General features: G+C 37.8%; 2 protein-coding genes across 3 annotated transcripts; one reads left to right on the plus strand and one right to left on the minus strand.

Moving 5' to 3' along the window:
- Window positions 1-9,864: 9,864 nt before the first annotated feature.
- On the plus strand, window positions 9,865-12,653 carry LOC110934839 (dynamin-related protein 3A). 2 transcript variants are annotated; one of them, XM_022177596.2, is made up of 7 exons: window positions 9,865-10,247; window positions 11,451-11,733; window positions 11,806-11,834; window positions 11,917-12,009; window positions 12,076-12,144; window positions 12,223-12,348; window positions 12,423-12,653. In XM_022177596.2, exons 1-7 carry the CDS (start codon window positions 9,894-9,896, stop codon window positions 12,531-12,533), a joined length of 1,065 nt encoding a protein of 354 aa, XP_022033288.1. In that variant the 5' UTR covers window positions 9,865-9,893; the 3' UTR covers window positions 12,534-12,653. The 2 variants fall into 2 exon arrangements, with proteins under 2 accessions (XP_022033288.1, XP_022033289.1); XM_022177597.2 differs by having other exon boundaries at window positions 12,223-12,282.
- Window positions 12,654-13,688: 1,035 nt separating this feature from the next.
- On the minus strand, window positions 13,689-16,104 carry LOC110934840 (magnesium transporter MRS2-3). Its single transcript, XM_035989331.1, has 5 exons — window positions 15,622-16,104; window positions 15,044-15,190; window positions 14,847-14,975; window positions 14,075-14,473; window positions 13,689-13,991 (listed from the first exon to the last, which is right to left on the minus strand). The coding sequence occupies exons 1-5, from the start codon at window positions 16,102-16,104 to the stop codon at window positions 13,689-13,691; spliced, it is 1,461 nt and encodes a 486-aa protein (XP_035845224.1).
- Window positions 16,105-18,730: the final 2,626 nt, after the last annotated feature.

Below are 18,730 nucleotides of genomic sequence, written 5' to 3' on the forward strand. Positions count from 1 at the left end.
GATCGAAAAATCAAAGAAGATTGATGCTGGAGTTATCGATACAATGCAGGAGTTGACTGCAGAGAACCTGGGAAAAATGGCTGACAAAGTGTTGGCTGCTAAAGCACTTGAGGTAGACTCTAACTCCGTGTCTGAGTCAAAAGGCCAGGTCAGTCCAAACTCGTCAACGAATGCGTCAGGTAAAAAGATCGAAGGAAATGCTGATTGCAAAAATTGCAACAAAGAATGCAAATTTTGTAACACTGTCACGTATCTCAACGGTGAGAAAGTTAAAGATCTGACAGCAAAGGTCAGAAGCGTTGAGAATCAGATTCTTGCGCGTGACAAAACAGTGAAAGCTTCAACTGAACGGATAAGAGAATTAACTGGACAAATTGAAAAAGATAAAATTGATCATGAAAAGGTTAAAAAAGAAAATGAAAGGTTAATTCTCGAAAACCATCAGATTTCTTAAAATTTTGAAAAACTCAAAAGCACAGTGAAAGATAGTGATGATCGAAATGGTAAAACTTTTAAAGAAAACGAACATCTAAAAGCAGTGCTGAGAGTAAAAGAAGAATCAATCAACAAACAACTGGATGAAATCGCTAAATTGAAACTTAAATTTCAAGAGGCTGAAATTGAAAACGAGCGAATCCAGTTGAAGCTTAACAGTTATAGCTCCGTAAGCTTTGTTTTGCAACATATTGTTCCAAAACCTATCGGCAAAAACAAAGCTAGCGAAGACGTGTATTCTGATGGAACCGGGGTGGGTTTTCACAAAGTTCCACCGCCGATTTTGCATAATTACACGAAAAAGGAATCTGGGTTGGTTGAACTTGAGGAAGAGAGTGAAGTTAAACTTCCTGAGAACATTGATGTCACGTTCACATCTTCCAATGACGATAGTGTCCAAAATAATATTGTGAAAGATGTTGAAAATGTGTTTAAAACGGATAGTGACACTACTGAGGAAGATGGGTGTTTCTTGGACAAATACATTCCGAAACAAAAGTCCAAGAACAACTTAAATGAAGAATCAAATCTTGTCATGTACAAGATGTTAGGTTCGGATAAGTTGTTTTCGGATTCAGAGTTTCCAATCGAGAATGTAAACATGAACAAATTGAGAAATGTTTTTAAACTGGTTGAAGTTGAGTTGTCAGCAGTGAACAATTTGAGTCAAAAGAATAGTAAAATGAGGTTTGAGAAAGAAAAAGTTTACAACAAGAAATCTGTTAATCCACCGTGTTTTTACAATAATAACTGAAACAATTGGTCGGGTGGTTATCAGGGGAGTAAGTATTATCAAAAGAGAAATGTTCCAAACAAGAGGTTTGTTGAGAAGAAAAAGTTTGTGAACAGTTCGAGTTCGCTTGCTGATGAAGAGAAAGAATTTTTTTCAAAATCAAACAAAGAGTTCTTTGAAAAGAGAATTTCACAAGTTCAGTCTGAAGGCACGAGTCGAGGTGTTGATACTCGAACTTGCTTTAGATGTAATCAAGTTGGTCACATTGCACGAAACTGTACCAATGTGAAGCCTAAGACTGAAACTGTGAAGACTCAACAGAAGAAAGTTGATGTGAAGGGTAAAACACCAATCGTTGTTGAGAAAAAGAGTGTGAAAAATGAACCTGTAAAGAAGTTGGTAACTAAAAATGACAAATTTTACAAAAGGGTTGCATTATCTCAACAAGTTTGGAAGCCAAAAATTGAGAAGAAAATTTCAACCTCTAAGGTGAAAAAGGCTGAAGAATCAATTACGGTTGATTATGATGCAAATTTCCCACCTCTCAAGGATGAAAATTTCAAAATTCAAATTGCGAGAGTAAAGGTTACACCTAAGGCTGATGAGGCCTGGGTGGACTCCATGTTTGACTAAGCAGTTTGAATTGCCGGAGCTTCCTGAATCGCGAAGCATGAATCGGCATCTTTCTTGAAGTTGTTTAAGTAAAAGCTGGTTATGTGCAGGATCTTCCAAAACTTGTATCCAGATGGATCATGGATAGTGGAGCTTCAAGACATATGACAGGGAAGACTGCGTTGCTGTATGATGTGAGAAACATTAATGGTGGTTACGTAGGTTTTGAAGGAGCGTTATCCAATGGGATCATAACGTTTGAGAGAGTTAACTACATTGCTGAGCTTGAGAATAATCTGCTGAGTATATCCCAGATCTGCGACAGGATGTATACTACTCACTTCACTGACAAAGAATGTTTGATCTTGAAACCTGGATTTGTGATACCTGAGGAATGGATCATCATGAGGGCACCAAGAGTCAATGATCTGTACGTGTTGGACATGAGCGTAGCTACTACAACCACGGGTCAGGCTCATTGTTTTGTGTCCAGAGCAACGGAAAAAGAATCAAGATTGTGGCACCGGAAAATGGGGCATATTCACTTAAGGAAGATGAATCACTTGGTGCATAATGATTTGGTGACAGGAGTTCATGTCAAAGGTTTTCATCTGGAAGGGGAGTGCATTAGTTGTGTCAAAGGCAAACAGAAGAAAAAGTCACACCCTACAAAGCAAGTCAATTCAGTTTCGAGACCTCTGGAAAGACTTCATATGGATTTGTTTGATCCTGTGAATGTCAAGAGTATTACAGGAGATTACTACTGTTTGGTCGTAACTGATGATTATTCCAGATTTTCGTGGGTTTCATTTTTGAAAACGAAAGACGAAACATTTGACAGTTTAATGGCATTGTTTAAAAGAATTGAGAATCTGTACCAAAGGCCTATCAGTAGAATTAGAAGTGATAATGGTACTGAGTTCATAAACAGTAAGATGGAAGAATTTTGTGATGAACAAGGTATATTGCATGAGTTTAGTGCTCCGTACACTCCGCAGCAGAATGGAGTTGCAGAACGCAAAAACTGGCCACTAATCGAGACGGCTAGAACTATGCTCGCAGATTCAAAGTTACCGATAAATTTTTGGGCTGAAGCTGTTTCCGCCGCATGCTATACGCTCAACAGGGTTCTTACTGTCAAGAAGTTCAACAAGACATGCTTTGAGCTAATCAATAACCGCAAACCGAATTTGAAGTATCTAGAACCGTTCGGGTCACCCTGTACAGTTATAGAGCCTCATGGAAAGTTTGGTTCGAAGTGCATTGAGGGAATATTTGTTGGTTATGCCAATCCATTGCGACGTGTCTTCGTTCCAAGTGAGAAGCGGATTATTGAAGCAGTGAATGTTGAATGTCAAGGTCACACTATGCCGCCACAGAATCCTGGAGATTCGTGGCGATATCATTACGACAAACTTTGGGATTCGTTTGACATGAGAAAAGAATCAGAGGAAGATGAAGATTTCTTTGATGAGCTGGATATTTTGCGAGAGTATGAGTCGCAGCTCAGGTTCCCAGCGGAGTATTCTAAAAGACCTCAGGAAACTTCAAATGATGATGAAGCAGGTCCTAGTAATGCTGGTGAACATGATGATGAAGTTGCTCTTGATAATCAGTCGTATGTGAATAATAATCAAGAAACTGACAACATGCCAGTATTTTATCATGGTGATTCAGATCCTGAGGGGGAGCAGATCCAGATATCAAGTCAAACAAACCAAGTTGGTGAACAAGATGTAGAACAGAATGTTACTATCTGGAGGGAAATGTAGATGTTCCAAGCGAAGTGATGTCGCGAACTCTTTCTTATCATCCAGAGGAGTTGATCATAGGAGAACTGCATTCAGGCGTTCGCACAAGACGTCAAATAGACCAGGGCTTAACATGTTTTTATTCTACAGTAGCACCTTTACAAACTGAATTTTCATTAAGTTGTTTTATTTCGCAGATCGAACTGAGAACGTATAAAGAGGCGCTTACTGAAGACTCTTGGGTCATTGCAATGCAAGAAGAGTTAAGTCAGTTTGAAAAGTTGGGAGTGTGGAAGTTAGTGGATTTACCGGATGGTTAAAGGAAAATCAATACAAAATGGGTATTCAAGTGTAAGAGAGACGACAGAGGAGTGGTTGTAAGGAACAAAGCTCGACTCGTTGTTCAGGGCTTTAGTCAACAGGAGGGGATTCATTTTACAGAAGTCTATGCTCCTGTAGCACGACTAGAGGCAATCAGAATTTTCCTAGCATTTGCGTCTTGGAAGAACTTCAAAGTTTATCAGTTGGATGTTAAATCGGCGTTTCTTTATGGAAAGCTCAAAGAGGAGGTTTATGTCGGTCAGCAGTCGGGCTTTACTGACCCAATCCACAAAAACAAGGTCTATCTATTGGACAAGGCGCTGTATGGTTTACACCAGGCTCTGAGAGCTTGGTACGAGACTTTGTCTCAACACCTACTCGCTAACAAGTTCATACGTGGAAAAGTGGATGCCACCCTCTTAACTAAAGAGGTCGACGGACATCTTCTGATAGTTCAGATTTATGTAGACGATATAATTTTTGGGTCAACGAATGAAAAATTGTGCAAAGATTTCGAACAGATGATGAAGCAAAAATTCGAAATGTCATCCATGGGGGAGATGAAATTCTTTCAGGGTCTACAAGTTGAACAACTACCTGAGGGAATTTTCATTCACTAGACGAACTACGTGCATGATATTCTAGAGAAATTTGGAATGTCAAGTTCTACTCCAGCTGCTACCCCACTTGCGACATATCATGGGATTCACCCAGATCTCACCGGAGACACAGCTGATGAAACGTTCTACCATTCCATGATAGGTTCTTTGATGTATCTAACTGCTTCACGTCCTGATATCATGTACCCAACGTGCCTCGCAGCAAGATATCAATCTAACCCGAGAGCTTCGCACATGATCATTGTCAAGAGGATATTACGTTACTTAAAAGGAACACCCACATTGGGGTTGTGGTATCCTAGAAAAGGCGATTTTACGCTCGAAGGGTATTCCGATTCGGATTTTGGATGCTGCAAAGTTAATACCAAATCAACAACTGCAGGATGCCAGTTCTTTGGACCTAGATTGGTTACCTGGCAGTGTAAGAAACAAACGTCTGTGGCGTTATCTACATGTGAAGCGGAGTATGTTTCTACTAGCAGTTGCTGCTCTCAGATCTTGTGGATACAGCAACAGATGCGCGACTACGGTTTGCAGTTTCTTAACACACCTCTGTTTGTTGATAATGAGGCCGCAATAAATATAACAAAGAATCCAGTACATCACGCTAAAACTAGACATATAAAGATTCGTCATCACTTTATTCGCGATTGCTTCGAGAAAAAGTTGATATGAATTGAGAAAATCCACACTGACGAACAGAAAGCTGATTTACATACCAAAGCTTTTGATAAAACTTGGTTTAAATATTTGTTAAAACTGAACGGTATGAAGCTTCTGTCGGTGTCGGACGGCATAATTGGCGTTGATGATAGTACTGTTGCGGATGAAGACGAGAAACAATCTGCAATGGTTTGTCGTTTTTTTACTTGTTTTGGTATTTAGGGGGAGTAGATAGTTGTAAATAGATATATTTTCAGAAAATACAAAAACAGTAAAAAAATGCAAAAAAAACAAAAACATGATAAAATTGAAAAAGAGCTTGTGTATATAGGGAAAATGATAGTACATCAGCTAGACAATTACAGTATGCTAAAGAATTGTAAAGTCTAAATGAGTTAAACAGTCTCACTAATGATGTGTCGATTGGTTTTCGCACATTTAGTAGATTTATTCGGGATATAAACCTAAAATTTCAAACTTGCGAAATTTGTGGGGAACACTACTTGGATATATAGGTAACCCCTGAAATCTCGTTTGAAAGGTCTCGTATTCTGATATACTAGGTTTTTATACTCAATGATGTCTGGGGTATTATTCCGGGACTTCTGCTGAACGGAAGTTCTGACCTAGTCCTTGGCTAATACTTTATCCAAATGCTTGAAACATAACATAAACCCTCAGCATGCAGATGAAACAATAAAATTGATAGTCGCTGCTGTTGTAGCTAAAAGATTCTCTAAAGGAGACATACTGAAAAGTCGAAGCTGATATCTCTCTGCGCATACGGAAGTATCGACCTGAGATCCCTTGGCCCTCGCATACCTAATTTATGTACAGATATCATTGTAGTATACTCAACTGTAAGACTGAATATTAGGATTCTGGATACTGGAGTATATTCAAGAGGTGGGACACATGAATTGAGCTAAGTTTATAAGTCATCTAAATCGTATCCTGTATAGATTGAAATCTGTGTGAGAATTTAAGATGGATCAGTATATCGACAATCGAGGTGAATTGTTTAAGTCTGAGCATGTAATTAAGCTTAACGGTACTAGTAATTTGTCTGAAAAGCTGATATGATTCCCTGACACGCTCACCAAAAATAAGTTTGTATATAGTTCAATTTCTTTATTTTCTGCAATTTAAGTTTTCTGTTATTTCATTTCTTAGTTTAGATCACTTTATAAAATCCAAAAAGATTTTATTTCTGCTTTATTTTTTACAAACCAAAGTAGAGAGTTGATTGTTGGATTCTCGGAGATTGAAGCAGATGCAGGAAAGTTCTGAGATGAAGAATGAGGAGAGCTTACTTTGTCAGAGTTTAAAGATGTTTTCAAAGTTAAAACAAGTTCATTAAGTTGATGCTTGTTACATTGTTTTTAGAAAATGTGAAAATGTTTTTACAAAATCAGTTTGATTCGTCAAATGATCAACCAAGGTCATTAAATTGAACTTGGTAGATTAATTGAGTATCAGGGTCATTAACTTGGACCTGAGTACTTGAGTGGATTTCTAAAGCTGATTGAGTTTATGAGTCATTATCAAAAAGATAGATTGTAATGTTATTGGTTGAGTAACAGGTTTGGACTTCATTATTCCTAACGAAAGCTAAATGTCAAAGCTTGAACCAGATTTCTCAGATTCTAGCATACCGAGAGGGGGAGTCTGGATCAATAGTCAAAGGGAAGATGAAAGTTAGAGTCAGGTAATGATCCTGAAACCTGTGAAGATAGAGTGCTTATGATGAGTAGACAGAGAGTTGGAGAAAAGACCAAGACTGAAGACTCAGGAGCTGAAGACTACGTCCACATCCAAGGGGGAGTCTATTGATGCATGGAATGTCTGTTGACTACGTCTGCATTAGGTCTTAGGTCAAAATAGGTCAAAATAGGGTATTGAAAGTCAAAATCATGTATTATGTTGATAGGTCCGCTTATATGTACATTGTTTAGAAGCTGGTCCGCTCATAGGGTATTAAACAGGTTCGCTTATGTGTCATTCCAGGAGGTTCGCTTATGTGGTTATGAGGTAGGTTCGCTTATAAGGCATGTCCCTTCAAGCGAATCTCCAGGTCCTATATATAGTTCACATAAGCGAAACCACATCATTCATTCGTGAACGTTGAAGTGGACCTGTCTCATTGCTTTGTTACCGAAACTTTGTCAAATTAGTATCAGAAAGCAATAAAAGGAAAGGAATTGAATAGGAAAGCTGTTGTAACTTCGTTTACGTTGATTCCGCCTTCGTACATGAAGATGAACGTTCTCAACTGACTGTTTAGGGTCGGAACACGGTCCAACATAACTCGCACTCGCACACGCTCACACGCGCACGCGTGGCATGGGCGATGAGGCGCAATGTGGCGCTTTGATGGCGCACTTCGCACGCTCGCATCGCCGCGAGCCGCTTGAGAGCCGCCTTTGTATTTTTGACCACGTGCGCGTGGTGGATCACGGAGGCTGCAAGGACCAAGTGGTGAAGTGGCGTGCAGGTTCGAGGCGCGTGACGTGCCAGTCCGCCCGCGAGTACAAGTGGCACGAAGGTGCACGGTTGCGCATGGTGCATGAGGCCTGTTGTGACGTGCGCGGCGCACCAGAGTGAGCCAATACGGCGCGACTGTGTGGCGTGCTCGTATAGGCTCACAGGTGACGTGGCGCATGCGCGCATGTTCCTAAGTCAGTGTGGCTCACGCTCGCATGGCAGTGAGCCAAGAGGACGCAGCGCGCACGAGCGTGTAGACCTGCGCGCGCAAGGACGCGCGCGCACCAGTGTGTCTTGCGCGCGCGCGCGCAGAAGCTTCCAGTATTCAATAGTAATGCAGTTACACTTCAACAACGAAACTGCCAAGTCAAACAGTTTTAACTGAGAATTAAATGACGTATTAAATTGCATTGAAGACGTTTAATGCAATTTAAACCTCTCATTTAATTCGTTTTTTGGCTGTTTCAAATCGGGAGTTGTATACATACCTTGCTGCAGAACACACCACGAACAACAATAGCAAAAACAACTTTCTCTCTACTACTACTGATCTTTTCTTTGCAGATTTCAAGGTAGACGTCGGGTCTTGTGCAACTCCGGCAGTACCACTGCTGCGGTTGTTGTACCCTGGGAAACAAAACGAGTTCTCCTGGGAGACTCGGAATTTGTTTTAAGGGGAGCGTGTTGAACACGTGCCTCAGCCAATCTGTTTCTTCATCTTTTCTTGTATTTTGATTATTTGAATTATAATTGTACTAGTATTTCTGCCTTCTTAATTCTGAATTGTAATCTTGTAATAAAATTCGTTTATTTTATCTAATTTACGCGAACGGTTCCTACATAAATATGTTATATTAACTTCCCATTTACTAGTTCATTTATCAGTAGAGGTTGTACTTCATTTTCTTTTTACCTCTCCAATACTACCCAGTCACCAATGACATTATAGCCCAGTAGTATCTTAGGGGTAGGATAACATTTATGACCATTAGGTCATGGGTTCGATTCCCACAAGAGAGTTTTTCTTAGATTTATTGGGTTTCCTCCTGAATTGGTTTATAGACATTATTGTCTAGTGGAGATGGATATTATCGGGTGGTTACACTGGTGGCACGGTGATACCCCAATGGTCTATCATTGATCCAAATTTGCCGTTAAAAAAATACTACCCAGTCGATCAAACACAAAATTCCATGTGAAAAATATAGGGTAAAGAACATAACCCTAAGATGCAAAATTTAGAGCTGGGGAAAGGATTTAGGGGTTGTTTGGTAGTCTCTTAATGACCATTCAGATGCTATCTCTTAATGGTTTAAAACCTCTGAATGAATAAGAGGTAACCTCAAGTCTGAATGGTTAAGAGGTAACTTCTGAATGGTAAATCATCACATGTCACATTCTTCTACCTTCTCATTGGTAAAATTCTTAATGGTTCCACTAAGAGGTATCCTCTTACACTATGTTCCTGAGTCATTTAACAGGGGGAGGTGAGGGGAGGGGAGGGGAAGGAAAATTTTCTCTCCTAATCTCTCCAATTTGGGAGGATGAATATATGGTTATATTTGGTCATATTTTCTTCCCTTTTCCCTCCACTCTCCCTGTTAAATGAAACTCGGGAACATGGTTTTTTATATTTTCATCTCTTTTCCCTCCCCTCCCCCTGTTAAATGAGTCTCGGGAACAGAGTGTTAATGACCATTCAGAGGCTATCAAACAGCCCTTTACGTTCTGTTCCCGAGTTAACTTAATGAGGGATAAGAAAAGAAAGCAAAAGTGAGAAAGGAAAGGACGAGAAAGGAAAAAAAAGATGTCTTTCCCACTGTTTCCTTCCAAATCGGAAGGAAAGAAAAATTAAAGAATTTAGCATAGTTTTCCTGTCACTTCCTTTCTTTTTCTTCCTTAAATGAAACTCGGGAACACGACATGTTTTATTTTCCTTTCTTTTCCTTCCTTAAATGGAACTCTGGAACACAAAATATTTTTATTTTCTCTTTGTTTCCTTTCCTTTTCTTTCCTTTTGTAGAACATAGTATTAGTGTAATGGGTATGGTTTGAGTATACAAAATATGTGGTATATATGTGGAGCTAGTTTTGTAAATAAAGAAAAGTGAAGGTTCTTTGGTTCGCAATTAAAAGATTTAACTTGGGCATGAGGAAATCAAATTCTTTTATAAACGCACGCACACAATCTCTCTCTACATCTAGGGTTTCATTATGGTCGACGAACGTCAACAGCAGCAGCAAGCTCCACTTCCGGGCGCTTCTCTTGGCCACAACCTCATTCCTTTGGTCAACGAACTCCAAGACACCCTCGCTCAGTTAGGCAGTTTCTCTAGTATCGAGCTCCCTCATGTTGTGGTTGTAGGTAACCAGAGTAGTGGTAAATCTAGTGTACTGGAAGCTCTTGTAGGCCGTGACTTTTTACCCAGGGGCTCTGATATCTGCACACGTCGACCGCTCGTGCTTCACCTCAAGCGGATACCAGCTGATCATCAAGAGTACGCTCAGTTTTTGCACATACCGGGAAGGAACTTCTACGATTTCAATGAAATTCGCACGGAAATTCAGGTTAACTTTCACTTGCTTCAATTCAATACCGGCCTTTTTTTATCTACTCATATACATTCTGCTATATATATTGTAACAAAAAAGTACCCCGTGCTTCTTGTACACATACATGTCAAATTAATGGATTGTTTAATTTCTATGCTATCGAGTTTTTTTTACCCAGTGACTTCTTAATATCAAATTATTTTTTCTATAAATTAATATTATAAGCTTAAATTTTGGCTTGTATGAAATATTATTATTCCTTGTAAAATTTTAATTAATATAATCGGTTTATTAATCATATTTGAATAATAGTATAAATTTGGTCACCTATTATATAATATTTTTTGCTGTTGCGTCTTTCTTTTCTCCCCAGTGAATTTATGGCAAAACCAAGTATCAATAGTAAACTTGAGAATATAAGTTGTTACCCAAATGTCAGGAGCTTGTATCCTTTAAGTTACTTTTCAGATATAATATCTATATTTGTAGTAATTTTTGCTATATAATATGATGTTTAAACAAGTTTTACTGATGAAGCTATGAAATAGCAGCAATATGATTAGTGATACTATATATGAAAGGGTCTACATATTCACACATCCAAGTGCCATTGTATGAGGCGTATGTATATAAAGAGGTTTTTAAAAAAACACTTTTACAAATAGCAAATTACCATTTTAGCCCTGAGTTAGGGCTAGACTGGGGGCAACATTGGGCTATAATGGTCTTTTGAACCACACTAGACGCCCAGTCTAGCTCTGTATGCGGCATATGGTTTTATTTTATTTTATTTTTTCTCTTTTTAATATCAATAACACTAATATTAAAAAGAGAGAACAAACCAGAACTGGCATGAGTTAGGCACTAAGTTTGATATCATATACGAGGGGTCCTATACGCCACGTATAGGCCTGTACGCGGCGTATAGGAGCAGCTAAACCAGAACTGACATGAGTCAGGCACTGAGTTTGATGTAACCCTATACGCCCCGTATAGGTCTATACGAGGCATATAAGAGGCATAGGGTGTGCAAATAGGGTGTGTGGATAGTTTGAGCGATATGAAATTGGTTACTGAATCCAATTATACTCTTTAAAAGAATCCACATGCGATAATAGTCATCTCTCATGGAGTTGATGTATCTTTTTTGCACTTGATAATTAATTTATATATAAAATAAAATTTTTGACTGACTTGTTATCTGGAAATTAACTCTAGGCTGAGACTGAGAGGGAAGCAGGAGGAAACAAGGGTATCTCTGACAAGGAGATCCATTTAAAGATTTTTTCACCTAACATGCTTGACATAACCCTAGTTGATTTGCCTGGCATAACAAAAGTTCCTGTTGGTGACCAGCCTTCTGATATTGAAGCTCGTATCAGAACGATGATAATGTCATACATAAAGAATCCCAGCTGTTTAATTCTTGCTGTGACACCATCAACTGCTGATCTTGCCAACTCAGATGCACTTCAGATCGCTGGAGTTGCTGATCCAGATGGTAACTGCTGATCATCTTTCATGATATCTTGTTTGATTTCTTTAACATGATCATTTTTTTTAATCCTATCAGGTTACCGAACTATTGGTGTGATAACAAAGGTGCAAATAAATCAACTTTTATTTTTTTATTTTCTTTTGTTACCTTCTGACAATGACAATTGTTACCTTTTACATTGCTTAGTTAGACATTATGTACAATGCTGGGAAATTTATGCCACACAGATCGATTCCCCTCCGACTTGGTTATGTGGGCGTTGTAAATCGTAGTCAAGAGGTACTATTATATACTCATTGTTTAACACTTAAATCAATATTTTAATTTATTGAAAATTGTAAATAGGATATTACGCTGAACCGGACCATTGAATATGCACTTGCGGCTGAGGAGGAGTTCTTTCGTAGTCATCCGGTATAACATTTTTTCCTTTCAATTTAACTATTTGGTGTTTATGGGTTCTTCAGTTGATAACTAATTATTGTGGTCTAGGTTTATAGTCAGATTGCAGACCGTTGTGGGGTGCCTCAGCTCGGGAAAAAATTGGACCAGGTATTTATTTTGCAATCTGGTCAAGCACTTTTGAAGCTGTCACTGTTATCACCCATGACCGAGATGGTAGTGTGAAGATAAATTCTATTCTTATGCGTTTCTTATTTATTTATTTATTTATTTATTTTTTTTTTTTGCAGATTTTAATACACTGTATTAACACAGTGCTACTAGGTTTGGAATCACGCATTGGTGCTACATCAGGTTCTTTGCCTGAGGAGCTTGCTGGTTATGGAGAGATTGCGCATTAGTGCTACGCTTTACTATAAACGTGTTCTGGATATTTGAAAACTTCTTGTTTATCTTTAAACCGGTGGTTTCTGGAATGTTTGAGAAAAAATGTCTACTATAAAATGAACCTAATTTTATTCTATTCTAAATTATATTGAAAAGTATTATGTAATTATGTGTGATATACATGTGACATTTATGACTTGTATTTAGGGTTGAATATCATCAATATAACTCTGGTTTACTTGGTGTTTATGTGTAACCCTATAGGTTCATGTATCAACAACCTTGATGTTTCATGTTATGTCATTGTCGGTGTTCAATACCAACTCCTTACACACACATCTACTCTTAAATTCATGATTATCACCTCACTCAAACTTGCTTATGTATCAACAATCCACGACGGATAATCCCATATTCTTTTCACACACTCTCCATTGCAAAACCAATCGTTTTTTCTTCTTCCTCGCCGGCGATCCAACCATCCTAGTTGTCCTTATAAGGTAAGCCTTCCTGTTCAGTTTTCTAGGCTCTCAATTAGACGTTGAAAAAATTTGTTACGACCAAGATATTCCTCTTTCCTTTAAACCTGTTAGCGATGGCAGTGTTTATATCGGAATATCAATAAAAAAAAAACTAAACAAGACTGCTTTAGTTTTTTTTTATTAAATACTAAAGTTGTTACAATAAAAGATATTAATTCTTATGGGAAAGAAATTAAAATCTTAGCCATTCCTTGATTGACATGTGTCATGGCAAACTAGTGCAACCTTGGGTTGTTGAAGCGCTAAGGTTGCCCATTTCACCCTTTATTTAAATAAAATTGCTGGACGTGGGTGTGGGTAGTCTTATGTGCACAAATATTACCAATGGCCTCGACATGACCTCGCAAACTGTCTACTAATTCTAACGTAACCCTAGGGAATTCAGTCAGTTCAGGGTTGTATTGTAATAGTCTTATGTGCACAACTATTACGTGGGTGTGGGTAGGCTTATGTGCACAGCTATTACCAATGGCCTCAACATATGACCTCGCAAACTGTCTACTAATTCTAACGTAAAGCTCACTTTCAATTTCAAAACAAAAGCTGAATTGAAATAACCAAGAGGCACAAAATAGTTCCTTTGGTTTCACATGGTTACCATTTAAACCTATTAATTAATTAATCTGATCACTGTATAAGCCATTTGTTCTTGTACCAGGTGACAGCGATAACATATAGGAAGATGCCACCAGTTGTTCCACCACCAACAGTGAACAAAAATTTACGCATACCAGCTTCCTTTTCGGCTGCAGTGTCTCCATTGAAAAGTTGAATGTTGATGTTCATTCCAAAGGCTCCAGCCATGACTACGAGGGCACCTACTATAAGACTCATGGTTGACAGCATGACACCCATTTGCAGAAGATGGTTTTGCTTATCATCCAACATTATGTTGATGTAGTCTTCCGTGTCGTCCACATACTCCCTCAGCTAGATAGATCAGTAAATAAAACACACGTCCGTTTCTCAAGTTAAGAAGAAATTAAGATCTAAAATTAAGTTTGGTCGTATACCGTTGATAATTTATTGAAGGTACCATCTATCTGAACAAAGTAGGCCTCCAACAACATTTCAAGTTCCTCAACATCATGGTGTTTGTTGGTCATACTACTTCGGGCTATGCTCGTTCGAGCCCCATGACTAACTCTTCCAGGCTCCACACCTTCATGTATGTTCTCATTGCCTTTCATAGGGCGATGGACTCTATCAAAGGAAAAATTCTCAGAAACTTCAAAAGTAGGTGGCGTCAAACGCAAGGTGGATGCGAACCTATCATTCATTTCTGACTCATCCACATCATCAAGCTTGTTAAACGAAGAAGCATTGTCAAGTCGTTGCTCTAGTTTATCACTCAGATACATCTGAAACATATCTTCATCATCATCAAGCAAGTGCTCTAATTCATCCCTAACCTAGATCATTTAATCAAGAGTTAATTACTGTTTTCGTCTCTGTGGTTTGTCAAAAATCACTATTTCAGTCCATTAATTTAAAATTTGCGATTTCAGTCCCTGTGTTTTCACTTTTGTAACCATTTCAGTCCCCTGTGGTTTCACTTTCGTAACCATTTCAATCCATCATTCTGTTAAGTACAGGGACTGAAATGGTTACGAGGTGGACTGAAATGGTTACAAAAGTGAAACCACATGGACTGAAATCACAATTTTTAAACTAATGGGCTGAAATAGTGATTTTTGACAAACCACAGGGACGAAAACAGTAATTAACTCTTTAATCAATCACAAACAGTTTGTAGATCCATAGACCAAAATGAAAATCACAAACCTTTTGAACACGTCCTGTAATATCAACCAGCCTACTTTTAATTTGACGAACACGCTCCAGATTGAGAGTACAAATCTTTGTAGTCAACTTATCCAGAGCTGGATGGGCTTCTTCCTCCAATGTCCTTGCCTAGTTCGTTCATGATATATAAATTTGGCCGAAATTTATTAAGAAAGTCGTGTGCGTATAAAACTTACCTCCTTGCCCAAGCAACTGCAAGCTGCCTCTAGGCAGGCCTCAAGTGCAATAAACTCGAATTGAAGAAGTTTCAATCCATCAAGAGAATGTATCCCCTCTTGCCAGCTGCTTGTGGATGCTCTACCTTCCTCCATTGCCATACCCTCCTGTTTGTTACTAAACCATTTTAACATGCCAGATACAACCAAGCTTGACGACCCACACAAAAATCGATTCTAAAGAAATATTTAAGAATAGAATCATAGTTGTCGATAGCGAATAGCGACAAATAGCAACAAGGCACCTATAGGCTACGTAGCGAATAGCGAGGGCTATTTTATAAATAGCGATTACACTAGAAAAGGAATTTTGAAAATTTTTATATGTATATTACATCAAAATACCCTTGTATATATATGCTATTTTACATGTGTATTTAACAAAATCCTATAAATCCAACTATTTTATAGCTATATCTAATTGATATTAACATCAAAAAAAAAACTAACTGTCGCTAAGTTCGCTATTGATCGCTAAGACCCATATAGCGACACTTGGTCGCATGGCTACATAGCGCACTATAGCGGTCGCTATTAACAACTATGAATAGAATAGACAACAAATATTTGTGAATCTTCTTTGACCCAATGCTATAAGTGTAATTAGAGAAAACCTGAGCTGCAGTTGCATGATGATGACGCAGGATACGGCGTTGGAGCTCTTGAACGAAAGGAGCAACAGACGGATCTTTGGAATTAAGCAAAAGCACCTCATGTGCGGTAATTATAGCCTTAATGTGCTCCAGGTTAATGACGATGGCTCGTTCACGCCCTAGTAAGGTAGACGGATATGATAAAATAGGGTCGAGGATACGAAGATCGCGTGCAGGTAGGCCTGTCCGCCGCATGACAGTGTGCTTACCGGCCTCGACCACTTGGGTCTGACCCGTGGAATCTAGAAGGAGCCATTGCCTGACTCCAGATGCCTTCTTTCTAAGTCCTCCACCAACGTTCAGGTGTGCAGTCGTTCGTGCAGTGTCTTCTTCTAGGACGGCGCTCGTTTTCGACATCCCACCCCTCATTGATATATGAAAGAAATACAGATTCAGTTGTCGAGGCCGAGATCACACGGTAATCGATTCCGAATTATAAAAGATCACTCTCATGTTTTTATCAAAATAAAACTTCCGGCGAATGAAGAATTCCGCAACCAAAAAACAGCCTCCTTTCCTATCCATGCTTCTTCCGTGGGTGAGTGTGTGATTTGAACGCTTCTCTGGGCGTCATTTCGGAAAATCAGGGAACAAGATGAAGTGGCTCTTTCTCGATACATATTTTAAATGAAATTTACAACCAAAATAAATCATAAAATGCCCATTTCCCATCTCCCAATCAAACCTGCCTGCGAGACGAAAACAAGTTTATTCGGTAACGTTTAAAATGAACTGGTCGGTATCGATTCAATTTAGAGTAACGTCACGATATTGGCATTTTTATAGCAACCAAAAGAAATATGCCAAACAGGATATCGACGCATCGACCGAAACCATAAAAACGAATAGTACAGATTCGATACCGATAACCGATGTTATTTGGTTAGAATTGGGTTAGTTCGTCACAATGTTGGACGACATTAGTTTGGTTCGTCATGATAAAGAACCAAAAAATCAACTTTTATCAAAACATAGATAAAAAACCCATCGTAACAGTATATTTGGAATTTTATAATTATTTATATTATTAAATTAAATTAATGAGAAACAACATTGCTTTCTAAATAAATTAAACCGTGAGCTATCATGATATATACATTTGTGTTTGGATCATTTGTACATTAATATTCACAACTCTTAAAATGTCTATAAAAATAAATAAGTCACAGTCAAATATTTGAAATTTTATAGAACATGCTACAATAAGTAAGTTAGGGATAAGAAGAAAATAAATTATGTAAAAAAATAATTGTAATAGTAAATGAAAAATGATATCTTCAATAGAATGTGAGCACATTTACCAAATGTGTGTGTAAAGAATGTCATTTAAATTATTCCTTATAAAATTTGTTTTAACCCTTTTAATTTATCCTCTTTATTTTTTTTCAGTTTTTAACGCAAAGGTTTTCATCTTTTGTATTTTAATCCGTTTAAATTTTTTTTTTACTTTTAACCTAAAACATTTCATCTTTTGTAATTTAACCAAACACTTTTTTAGTTACAACTTTGGTCTCACATACTTTTTATCTTTCGCAAGTTTTTCGTTTTACATTTTGTTTTAAATTGTGTGAGTTAACATGTCGTAACGTACGTGTGGGGTTCAACGTTTTTGGTCTACTTTTTCACATTTGAAAGGTATGTCGCAACGTGTCTATTTTCCCCCTTTGGCAAGTTCGCCGCAACTGGCGGGTCCTAGATCGACTTAGTTATTCTTTTCTACGTTTTACGTTTCTGTCTAATTTTTTCGCATTAACTCACCGTAATGGGTGTGTGTGGTTCAATAATTTTACGTTTGCTTTTCGTAGGTGTAATTTTTTTCCATTTTATGTTTTTTATTTTACTAATGTTTATGATGGTGAGGGTCGCTACCAGTGGTGTGGCATTGGTGCTACTTGGCAGAGTTTTACAAATGTTTTTATAAAAACCTATTAAACTTTTTAGAGTAAATTGCCATTTTAGTCCCTGAGTTTTTGTCAAAATTATCATTATAATCCAAATAGTTTTTTTTCCTCCTCTGGGTCCCTGACTTTTCCTTTTTCTTGCCATTTTGATCACATTGCCTAACTTAGTCTAAAAACCAAGTTATAATCAGGGGTATTTTTGGCATTAAATTATTATAAGGTTCATAAATTATGTTGTAAACTACCCCTGGTTATCACTACACAACAGTTATGCCAATAATACCCCTGTTTATAACCAGATTTTTAGACTGAGTTAGGCAATGTGATCAAAATGGCAAGAAAATGGAAAAGTCAGGGACCCAGGGGAGAAAAAAAAACTATTTGGACTAAAACGGCAATTTTGACAAAACCTCAGAGACTAAAATGGCAATTTACTCAACTTTTTACTAATATTTTGTTTCGATTCACCTCTATACTTTCTTTACTTAAAAACTATTGTTTTACATGCGCAATTTGTGTACGTGTATGTATAAATATGATTTGCTCTACGTTTTGACGTAAACTTTTTCTAAAAATGAGTCATGTCAAATATATTACGTTTTCGTTTAAAGAAACCATTTTTACTGCATATTTTTATGTACGTTTCTGTATAAATTTGAGTTGTTCTATATTTCGAAGTACACGTTTTTGGGAAATGAGCCAGGTCAAATATTATATGTTTCATGCTTATTTTATGTATGTTTCACAAATTTTGTTTTGAACCAAGTGTAGTCAAATTGTGGTTTCTTTTGTTCCCTTTTTAAAAGCTCTAATTATGTTTTCTATGTATGAGTCGGGTGACATATAATACACTATGATTGTACTATATGAATTCAATTTACTTTACGTTTTGATCCAATCGCAATTCTTATACAGTTTACATTGAGTTCAAACGGATACGTCGAAACGCGTGTTTTCATGTGGTTAATGCATCACATAATGTTGGACTAATCCGTTAAATGTTTACGATGTACCCACGTCGCAACGCGCACAAGTCTTATTGCTAGTTTATATTATTTATAATTGAGCGGTGGTTGGGACTATGCCCGAGTGGT

This window comes from Helianthus annuus, chromosome 4 (assembly GCF_002127325.2).
Source record: "Helianthus annuus cultivar XRQ/B chromosome 4, HanXRQr2.0-SUNRISE, whole genome shotgun sequence".
NCBI classification, from domain to species: Eukaryota; Viridiplantae; Streptophyta; class Magnoliopsida; order Asterales; family Asteraceae; genus Helianthus; species Helianthus annuus.